General features: G+C 37.0%; 1 protein-coding gene across 12 annotated transcripts in view; it reads right to left on the bottom strand.

Annotated features, from left to right (window-relative positions):
- Positions 1–3,231: 3,231 nt before the first annotated feature.
- Positions 3,232–11,770, bottom strand: part of LOC107725258 (ly6/PLAUR domain-containing protein 6B-like) — a 22,482-nt gene continuing 13,943 nt past the window's right edge. For 4 of the 12 annotated variants that reach the window (XM_016534458.1, XM_016534457.1, XM_016534463.1 and 1 more), the window contains 6 exons: positions 10,630–10,713; positions 7,584–7,673; positions 5,525–5,650; positions 5,324–5,422; positions 5,052–5,179; positions 3,232–4,944 (listed from right to left, as the gene is read on the bottom strand). In XM_016534458.1, coding sequence (XP_016389944.1) covers positions 4,774–4,944; positions 5,052–5,179; positions 5,324–5,422; positions 5,525–5,627 — 501 coding nt within the window. In that variant the 5' untranslated portion in view covers positions 5,628–5,650; positions 7,584–7,673; positions 10,630–10,713 and the 3' untranslated portion in view covers positions 3,232–4,773. Of the gene's footprint in view, positions 4,945–5,051; positions 5,180–5,323; positions 5,423–5,524; positions 5,651–5,980; positions 6,039–7,583; positions 7,674–10,629; positions 10,714–11,770 lie in introns of all 12 variants that reach the window. The other 8 variants (XM_016534460.1, XM_016534462.1, XM_016534466.1 and 5 more) reach the window with 6 other exon arrangements.

Raw genomic sequence — 11,770 nt, 5'->3', positions numbered from 1 at the left:
TGGCCCATGATCACTTTATATGATGAACAGATTTAAATTTTATTCACATCAAACATTGATCAACAAACATACATAGAGTACATCAAATATATTAAACGAAAGCTCAGCTGTGCTTGCTTGATGCACGAAAACCAACCATTTTTCATTTTCGGAATTTTGGAGAACCAAAATTTAATTGGGTGAACTAACCTTTTAATACATTTTAATGTGGGAGGGAAAATGAGACATTTAGATATGACATTTAGCCAAAGTTAATAGTTACATTTTAATTTTGTTAAAAAGAATTTGTTTGAGATCGAACAATAATTGGTTGTTGAATACCCTATTAAGATTCCATGCAGCAACAATCTGAATCCAAATTCTATTTCTGATCCTTAAACGTTTGGCGAGAGAGGGTCAACAGGGGCCAATGTACTTTCAATCAGCCCCAAGTTATTTGCTTTTCATGTTGAACGGTTTGTTGGCAACGCAGGGGGTGTAAGATCTTCAGACTTCACAGAAACGGCTCTTCACATGTGCTTAAAGATCACCGAGTGAGATACACCTGTTCTCTCCTGTCAGCTGCACGTCAGCATTGTAGCAGAGTTTTGAGTCTCTACTTTTAGACCAGGCTCTAGTATTTGTACAAACTTTCTTAATTTATTCTTTAAGGTTATAGTTTATAATGTGATTTGTTTGTAACTTCATTTTTACTCAGACTTTTTCTTTCTTACATGTTATACTTCTGATTTCATGTTTAAGAATTTCACTGTATTCTGCAGTTTTTATTTAAAAGGTCACAAGCCCCTAATGACCGTCTCAGAATCATAAGCTTCTGCTCTGCAATCCATCAGAAGAGCTTCTCGCTCATTGGTATTTTTATTGTCCAATGACTATGTGGCACTGAGGGTACAGGGCTGTCTTTGAGGTCTGGTTCAACCAGGTTTCAGAGAGGTCACATCCTCATAGTGAACAAAATCCCTCTGGAAACACTGCCGGCTGCCAATTAGTGCAGTGATCTCTGGCCCTGCAGCGGAATGTTAAGCCCGGCTGGCCGTCACAGAGCATATACACAAGCGGACAATGCAGCCGGGTGACTCATTCAGATTACAGGACAGGCCCAATCCAATGATCAAATGCGGCCAGTGCTGTGTTGGGATTACCACAGAAGGGTTGTCCAAAGAGGGTATTTGTTTTCGAAGTACATTTCTGGTTCGTCAAGAGCCCTTGTAGTAGGGAGAGGCTTTTCCCATTGTATCTTTTTTTCACAATTTCATTCTAAACATCTAAAGGCGTAGAGTAGCTGCCAAGCAGTAATGGCCGGATTCTTGAAATATCAGAACTATACTCCCGGATTTATGCCAAACTGATAAAAAACAAAAAACAAAAAGCCAGATACATTATTGAATTAAAAAAGCAGTACAAAGATTAGGAAATCTCCATATTCTTCAGATAAGGTATTATTGATTGCTTTTATTTCATTTGCTGAAGATGTAATCATGTGCACAGTGCAGCCAATCACGAGTCACTTCCTTAACAAGAAGAACAGAATTATTGAAGATGCCTGTGTGAGGAGACATCATCAATCCCCAGACTTCAATGAAACACAAATTTACATGGCGCCACCATAAAAAACGAGCAGGAATGAAGGTTGTTCATTGTTTGAGATTATCAAATGCCATTCAGTAAATGAATGTTGCTTTTGTACACCCTTTATGACATAAGTTTGCAGTCACTCTTATTACCGAACGCATCACTGGATAATCCAATAAATCATTGATTAAATCATGTCAATTTTCTTTTAAATTAATAAGAATATATGCGGGGACTTTGCAGTGAGTCCTAAATGTCTTCCTCTTAAAATGTACGGTGGCATTTTATTGCAGGGAAACTATAGAAAAACATTGTGTTTATTGTATATATTATATAATTACCATCCATCCATCTTTTATTAATGTGTTATGCAGTGGTGTTTACTTTATTTAGAAAATGAATCTTTAAAATAGCTTAGAAAATAATTAAATCCATTGCATGGATTTTTTTTCAGTATTTGTAAAGCCTGATGATCATGTGCTACAATGGAAGCAAGAAAGTCTGTACAAAGGAGCTCACATGATCACTGTCACAAATTTGCATATTGGATTAATGACCTAAAAAATACATTAAAAAATGTAAAACATTTCTTCATTATTTTAAATACGTGGTTTTCTTTTTAAGCCATAACATTATTTAATCCACCCCCCCCCCAAACTAGATTTTAAAAAGATTTCCAATTTGGACTCCACTTTATAATAAAGAATGCTGTTATAGTTTTTTTTTTAATCATGATGTCTTTTGGTTGGCTAACATGCTCACAGTAAAGCATCTGGATGGATCTGCACAGACTGGGTTCTGAATACTAAAGACACAGGCAGTGCAGATGAGAGCAGCAGCACTGATACTGTTTTTCTCAATGGGAGAAAAACGACTCTCCAAAGCCTGAAAGTGACAGACTCCAACTCCACGCCTAATAAAACCAGAACAAAGACAGCCAGCAGCCAGAGCAAACAGCACACACGGCGAGACAGTCAGCGGTGCAGGGACACACACACACACGCATGCACACACACACACACACACGCACGCACGCACACACATTAACTTCATAAGTCAGTGAAGCAGCTACACAGAAACCAAATCTCATTTCCTCTGCAACAATTTTAAAGGAAGAACCATATGTCATGTTTGGTTTAGAGAGAGCGAGAAAAAAACCCCCTCATTATTCCAGACAGCAATGATATTAATGGTCCACAGCTTTGTGTCCCACACTGAGATCCTCTTGGGAATGTTTTTATTGTTCTCCGAGCTCTGAGGGGGAAGTTGCTCTTTTGTGCTGTTCGAGGTTCAGCTCCCTCCTCCAAATTTAAACCTGGGCCGTCTCATGTGAAAAGACAGAAACTGTTCTCAGATCAGCGTGGAATGAATTTTAAAAACGTAGCCCTGCTGCTCACATACAAAAAGCACAGCGGTATGTTATAGATTAAAGAGATGAGAACCTGTTTACACACTCAATCAACCCAATGAAAGTAAACAAGACTATTTATCATAACTCACTTCAACTTTCATGGGAAGGAACACAGCTGCACTGTAAGGTTTTTACATTAACATCTATGAAACAGGTCTAGCAACTGAAACAGTATCTACATAAATTGTAATATATATATAAAAAATGTTTATATTATTTTATTTCATTTTTAGTCTTGATGAAACAAATGAAAGTAGCGACAGATCCTTTCTTCACTATTGTGATGTGCAACCGAGTGAAATGGATTATCGAATAAGAAACGAAAAATGTAGGGTGGGAACTCGGTTCTATCCATCGGTTGTTGATTGGATGGAGGCAGATCGGCTAAATGTGAACTTGCAGTCAAATGTAGGATGGTGGAGCGGTTTATGACATTTTGATTAAAAATGATGAGGTCAAAAAAATTTAAACGAACAGATGAACTGTTCACAAGTTAAAATGCATTTAGAAAACAGATGAATTTTCATTTAATGCCAAATCGTAAGGGAAATATTAGTAGCATAATAAATGAATAGAATATTGATAATAAATAAATAGAATAGAATATTGTGCATGGACACATTATGGTTAGTTAAATATGGTAACATTTTTTATCTCTATTGTTTTTTGGGACAATAAAACATGACAGCATTTGCAATAGTCAAATCAGAATAACTCAAAATATGCTTAATTTGTTAATTCATTTTGTTAATTGCTTTTACGTGATGCAGGTCCATGTTCTTAAAGCAGTGACATTTATGCAGCAGTCAAGATCTCTTTTAGAGACATTTGCACCATTTAGAAAACTAGAGCAACACTTCCCGCGTCCTCTCATTGCTGTGCTCGGCCTGTGTGACAGAATCTGGGACCAGAGCCATAGGACCATCCCACATAGGGACTCTAATGCTCAGTGTGTGAGCCTCAATTTGCTCAGTACAAATCCAGTGAGGCAGCATAAGTTAGTTCCACTGCTTTAGCTGCTAAATTCTATTTTGCTACCCGTCTGTTTCTCTGTCCTATTTAGCACGTCATTAGTAAGCAGTCATCACAAGCGGTACTAGTATTCCATTGACAGACCTTCCTGACACTGCAACTTCCTGTGCACACAGTTCCTCCATCACTAGCCGACAAGCCATCTCTTCACTGAATCCACCAAAGAGTTATGGTTTTGCTGATTGGTCACATTAGTTAGCCCCTGCTGGTATGCCATAACTACACCGTATGGCTGCAAAATGCGTCCTTCTCCACTGACGGACATTCAAACCTCATTTTGTTTTCTGAAAGAATAAAATCATTTGCAAGCAACGTCTAAGTCACAAATATTTCATTATATTATAGTAGATTATGTATCAGTGTCCAACTGTTTTGAAGGAAGACGACAAGCGTGAAATTGACTTATATTAAAGCTCCAGACAGTCACTAGTGAGTGATCTTCTTCTTCTCGTGGCGCATTAACCAATCAGCCAAGCCATGATGTAATTTTTCCTCTGGCTCCAGGCTGATTAGTCACTGATCAGTCGTGAAAACATCTGTGAGCCCATCAGCAAAGATGGCAAATCACATTCTTCTAGTGAATCCTGCAACATCCTGCCAGTGAGATGAATGGGAATCCTAGCTTTCTCCTGCATATTACCGTGGCCTTAATGAAAACATCCATCTGACTGTATTAATACTGCAGTGTGGGTGACGTCTCCTTTGTCTCAATGATTTGTAGAGCTGTTCATCACCGAACACGTTCTTATGATTGAGGATCACAATGGTAACAGTCCCGTGAGAACTGGGACCAGCAGGATCACAGAATCCCAGATCCTGAAAGTGGGTGCTGCTGAGCTGTGGGTTTGTCTTTGGGCAAACACTGCATTACTGTGATTGGTCGGCAGCTCTACGTTGCAAACCATCCCTTCACAGCAAGATATGCACTCCTGCGAGACAGAACCACATTTTGTGAGTGAATAATTTTGATATAAGAGATTATTTTTGTATGTTGACATGTACTCAGAGAGTGGAATATTGTGTGTGTGATACTCACATGATGTGTGTTTTTGTGATGTCTACAGCCAGCTAACTGGCATTCTTCACGCACTGCACATCTTTTGGTAACAAATTTTGTCTTTCCATGATGGTTGAAGTGGTGTATTGTCATGCAGTACTGGGTATCTATAGATGAAGGAACAGGATATTAGGAATTTAAAAGGATATTGCTTTACAGAGTGCCTGAACAATTCAGTCGAAGAATTTTGTTTAAATCTAGAGACAACTGTGAAGATCTGAGAGAGGTGGGTTTGTGTTTAGTAAACTCACTCTGAGGACACCACACATCTTCTGCCCAGCGGTTACAGCTGTAGTTGTCTGAGGCCTGTTCACATGTGAAGCACTTGAAACTCTTGGGGTATGGGGTGGCTGTACAGACATGAACACTGCATTATATTATCGCTATAAAGTCACTAGAAGTTAACAAAATTAATATGAATTAACAAAATTAACTGGAATAAACAAACTCACCTTCTGCAGCAGGCATGATATTGTAGAAGTCAATGCTGTCACTTGTCACAAAATCAACAAAAAGCTGGATGAGAACAGTGACTAAGGCCAGATCTGCTGCCATGTTTAAAACACTGATAGTGACTCCTAAAATAAACAATTGAAGATAAAGTTAAAGTCTCTGAACATTTAACTTCCACTCGTCCTAATATATATTTTGTTATGCACCTCAATATTACAATTATTGGCATGGACTGGGCAAATACACACAGCTTCTAGTGCTTAAACATGATGAACAGGCACCCTTTTCTTCACAGTAGGAAACAAATGTTTATAACTGGGATATGATGAGCTTTTGAAAGGAATAATACAAATATTTTATGTAAATTATGTATGTATAATACGTAGTCTTTTGTTACAAAATCATTTTATATGTAAAAATCTAAGACTGATGGCTACAGCTATAAGATAACCTACCTATTAATTCATATCCATCATAATCTCTTTTAACAGAATAAAGACAAGGCACAAATGCCTGAATAACAGGACAGAATTGTAGGTGATGGATGGATTGACACATTACTTTTTTTAATTACAGCAAAGGCTCATACTCTGAAGAAGTACAACCTATGAATCAATTCTAATCAACCAAATCCTAATCATGCATTATTCAATTTACTGAATGTGCTGGATTCACTAATATGTCCATTTGCATAATAAAGCCCTCTGGTACTTCAGTTGCAAGTACCTATATTTTTTATGCAGGAAACCAAAACCCAGGATAAGGCCTTACAACTGATGACAAGGGACTAAAGTCCCCATCCACGTCTTTCTGATTTCCACCCCATATTTGAAATGTCTTGCACCTGCCCTTGGCATTTTAAGAAGCACTAAGGCATGGTGACCTCAGAGGTTAATGATTAAGGCTGAACACATTCTCTAAAGACATTAACATGCTCTAGTGCTTGTTTCCATCAGTGTTCAATTACACAGCATTGACAATCTCACTGTGTGTGATGGACGTTAGCCTAGTGTGTAACTTATTTCCTGTCTGAATAAACATGAGTGCATCAACGAAACATGCTGTGAGCAAGTTCTTTAAATAGATTCACAATCTGGAAAATAAAGAAGTTTAAATTTCATCTTTCAAATGGCTTAAATGAAGTACTCGGCATCAGTTTAGTACACAGAAATCCACAGGCTCTACTTCATCTCTAGACAGACAGCATATGGTTTAAAAGCAAACAGATGAGTGTCATTAATCTTGTGGCAGTGACAATCTACTCCTGAGGGTCTCTAGCAGAGTAAAGAGAGATCACACGTATATAATGACTAACAACACAACAGAAATCAGCTCCACTGACCCCAGAGGTTTAAACGCACACGGGGGCCTGCAGTCTGAAGCCTTTCAGCTCCTAAAGTAAGTGCTCTTAGGTCACAAACCAGCCAGGGCACATGTAGAGACTTAAAAGCAGTTCATTAAGAGTGAAGAGCGTAAAATGGTCATTTGCATGCATCTTTATGTTGGCATATTTATGCCTAATATAACACTACACACACATGCACTCATTCTTACATAAACAAAGGTTGCATTCTGAAATATGGTGGGATTTTAGATCAAAACCATAGTCTAGTTAGATATTTAAATGCATTCTTTGAAAGTAAATGTCTTTAAGTGAAATGAAATGAAATGAAATGTGATGTAAATGAGGTCTAGAGGCCAGTGCTGTCTGACTGGTTTAAGAACTTCAGAGGCCTGTTGATTGCTTCAGTCATCTGTGAAGCCACCTGAATAACCAAGACTTTTAACATAGTAACTTCTTCCAAAAAAAAACATCTGCGAGAGCCTATCTTCTAATTAATATTTAGAATTTACAAAAATTGACCGCTTACTAAAAACTCACTTGTTAAAAAGACTAAATTTGCTCGAAAAACAGGACATACTATAAAAGTAGCCTACTTATCCAATACAAATATGAAATAATATAATGCAAAACATACACCTCATTCACACAAAATAATATTTAGACAAAACATACATGAATTTGAAAATCAAACTATACAAAAAACAAAGACTTACCTTTCGTCTGTATGGAAAGCTTATAGGTTTAACATGTCAGGCAGACAGATTCACTGAGTACATGTGCAGAGGCTCCTATCTTGACTGAGACTTTCAAAGGAAAAGGAAAGAGAAAGCTTAGAAGTCATTTTCCGTTTCAGCTCTCTCTCACAACAACAGAAAAAAAAAAACAGACCCCAACCTCCTGACATCCCCCGATTCTGATTGGACAGCAGGTGCATTGTGGGGGCGGAGCCTCTAGCCATTGTCTGAAGTCGACAGTGTGGTGTCAAGCCAGTCTAGCCCATGTAATTAGCATTCACACAAACACACTTAGCACACACCCCATCCCCATAACCTCTGGAACACCCAGAACACAACACTCTGCTAGATTAACTGTACTTTCCTCAATACTCTACATGAGTGAATTGTGCATTGATTTTTGCAAAAGCTGTAGAGATCAATACTTAAATCCACTAAAGTTATGAGGTGCTTGATGGTCTTTGGGGGGTTGCATAGTCAACTGCTTTATTACTGTGAAATCTGTAACAGTGGGATTCAATTTATTCACTCTATTGTAAAAACTATTCTTGAGGATCTTGGTTGACAAACTGAAAAAAAAAATTATATTTTACATGAAAGAAGTCTCTTATGCTCACCAAAGCTGAATTTATTTGATCAAATGTACAGTTAAAAACAGTAATATTGTGAAATATTATTACAATTTAAAAGAACTATTTTTAATTTAATTTGATATATTTTAAATCTTATTTATGGCAAAGATGAATTTTTCAGCAGCCATTACTCCAGTCTTCAGTGTCACTATAAAGTATTAAAAAGTAAAAAGCATTAATTTCCTTTTCACAAAAAAAAACAAAAAAAAACTGATAGCAAACTTTTGAATGCTATTATACACCACCTTAGACCGAAGTTATTTATTATATCATAAATAGAGCTTTTTATTTCAGAACCAAGCATCACCATGTTTAAACCTTCTGCCAAGCACTTGGATGGTGAGGAAAATGAACTGTTGAATTTGAGCCAGGACTGCTAACACATGGAAATAAGCAGTGATTGGCAATTATTTCTGTCCCATTTTTTTCCTCGCCATTGCAGCATTATGCAGGTCATTTAGGCTTTAGGTCCTTAAGGGGAATTTACCTACTGTGATATACTTTGGATGAATTACAAATTAAATGATATCTTTTATGTAATTTAATTAGATTGACTGAATTATATATAGTTTTATCTTTGCAACACAAGTGACAACAATTTGACCTATAACTGTGAGCAGCACCAGTAGTTAGCAGTACAGTATGTGTTATTCCTCTATGGAGAGCTGCCATTGAGAGGTGAGATCGGCAGCAAGTGAAGTGAGGAAAAGACTGCTGAGTGTACAAATCACATCAACACCACAATAACAAGAAATACAGGAGGCTTCATACTGTATGTCACTACTGACTCTCTCATACAATATGCTGCATACAAACTTTTTATGTACTTTGGAAAATATATTATGGCCTTCTGCCAGTCCCCATAAAAAAGCTGCATGTGGAATATCAATGAAATATGATACAGTATTGCTCATATTATATCTTGAGATCTAGCTGTCCCTCACGGCTGTCACACTAAATATACAGCTGTGAAATCTTCAAGTCTTGTGTAAATATCACACCACAGTGAGTTTTAGTGCATCCTTTGAGCTTTATACAAGTCTGATGTTCTGACAGGGTTAGAATTACAGGAATGTTCCCAGACCAACCAGAACTTTTAAAAATCCCTCAAATTAATGGTGGATTATCCTTTGAATATCCAAATAAAACACTGGTGATATTCTCAAATGCATTCCTGAATATTTCACGACTACCTTTTGGCCATAAACAGTTTGGTATTTCCCATTTATTTCCATTATTTGCTTTGAATGGAGATACTGTATGCATTTTCTAATATGACTTTCCTTCAACTGACATGGCATAAATTGTAAAATTACAAGTCATGATAATTTGTTGTTGTTGTCAGAAATAGACTCCATAAGCTCTTAAGAGTCAAATACAGTCACATGATTAACTTGTGTTTTATCCTGTGTTCTTTAGGTCAGGTAAAAGTCAGATTGCGTTCATAATCAAAGGAGATTAAATCTCTTCAAAATATGATTTGCATTAATGCATGATCTTCGCTAGCATTAATGCCAAAACAAGATGTACACTGGGAATACTACATTATATTGCTCTGTCAGCTCTTTTACTGGAAGACATTGCTGACAGATTTACTACTTTGTTTTGAAACTAGCAGATTTCTCTGTGTTTTGACAGAGAAAACCAGAACACATAACGTGCTCTTCTATATGTGTTGATGGTCCCGCCCTTCTCAAGGGCCGGGGGGCTTTTCTGATGGCCTGAGGGCCAGTGGATCTATTTCATTACATTATACAGTGCTCTATTTTTGCTTCTTTGAGGTTACAGTTGAAAAGAAAAAAAGAGGAATCTGAAGAAACTGGGTAGGAAAAAAAAGTGATCTAAAAAGCCAATGTTCAGATGTACCAATCCAGAAATAATTTAGTAGCTTTTTGTCCTATGAACAGCATGATTTAATGCTACTCAGCAACCTTCTCGTAAATGTGATCCTAAGTCTAGCAATTTAAAAACAATTTGTCTGAACACGAAGAGAAAAAAAAGAAGAAAACATTCCCACAGTTCACTTGGAAGCACCTGCATAGGTACGACCCAGATCCTGACCATTCAAGTGAAAAACACTTAAGCCCACATGCCATGTCTCTTGAAATATGACAGAACTGAGAGCTTAGCATGAAATAGAAAAATAAGCTTTAAAGACCTAAACGCCCTGGTTCCAGGACACTTTCATCAAATGAAAGATTTGTGGAATCAAATTTCTGTTGGAATATGGAGAGAAAGTGACATCAAAGACCACCATGTTGCTCAGTACAAAGTAACGCTGGCAGAATTTCAAGTGCGCCACACTCAAGTGTGTGTATATTTACCAAGCTCATGAATCATTACAGCATAGCAACACTGAAAGAACAATACAAACATTCAAATGTTCCAGTTACCTGAGATTTCCTGTTGAGATCCTCAAAAGGGTAAAACACTTCCTCTTTCTCTCTTAAACCATTTTCCCCCTTAAGAAACTGCTGCTAAAAAAAAAAGGAAAAAACTGTGGAGTAACCACACAATTAAATCCATCTATCCAGACTGCTTACTTGACAAACATCTTCATTTCCTCTCTGGACTGAAAGAGTCCAGGAATTTTTCCTACACAATCTCAGCACATTTATATCTCCTTTGTCTTACATTTGTCAGTGACTGGTTAGGTATGTGAGCCCACCTTCACAGGAAGACAGACTGACATAAACACACCAGGTCAAGCATATAAACTCAAGGGGGCTTTGTGTGACTCCTTTTATTGTTCATTTGTGATTGGTGCCTTTCCCACTCATTTATCAATGCTGACCAAGTCAGCACACAGACATGTAGGTTGTAAAACACAAAGGCCCTGAGGACAATACACCACAACTCAGAACAGGGGCTATTAGTACTCTGGTGGACTTTTACAGACATTTTTTAAATGAAAAACTATATGTGCTTCACAGAATTTAGATAATATTTTCATGTAAATTGCTGTATACTGTTTATTCATATTACTACATTTCAGATTTTTTAATTAAAAAAAACTTCTAAAATATTATAAAGTAACTTAAGTAACAATAAATCTAGCTCACAATTACATTAGAACTCAAACAAAATGAAAAAGAAAAAAAAAACAGTTAAACGACCTTCTAAAATACTGAGAAGAAAAGGAAGAAAATGAGCAGATCATGATAATTAAGTTATTGCGGTCTTTATTTGTTATTATCGAATGAGTTATCAGGGAAGGAGGCTATAAAAAGTCTGTTCATTCTGTAAATCTATTACTGACTTGCATAATCTTATCCATCCACAGATAAGCATCAGACTGGCAATTGTTCATTGTTATATAAAAATGTCATGTAAAGATTCCATTATATCCTTTAGGCTATGTCATGTGGATAACGGAGGTGACGTACAGTAATACATTTAGTATAATGCCTTTCTGTTACCCGATCAGGTCTAGTCGTGCCTAAGTGAGATCTGTGTGGAAAATCCCTAAGGTGTGTATTTATGTGTATGTGAAGATGAGGGTCACGGTAAGTTAGGAAAAAAAAAAAAAAAAAA

This window comes from Sinocyclocheilus rhinocerous, unplaced genomic scaffold (genome assembly GCF_001515625.1).
Source record: "Sinocyclocheilus rhinocerous isolate Xijiao unplaced genomic scaffold, SAMN03320098_v1.1 scaffold3807, whole genome shotgun sequence".
Classification (NCBI taxonomy): domain Eukaryota; kingdom Metazoa; phylum Chordata; class Actinopteri; order Cypriniformes; family Cyprinidae; genus Sinocyclocheilus; species Sinocyclocheilus rhinocerous.
The sequence above is the reverse complement of the archived record's forward strand: the minus strand, read 5'-3'. Positions and strand labels throughout refer to the sequence as shown.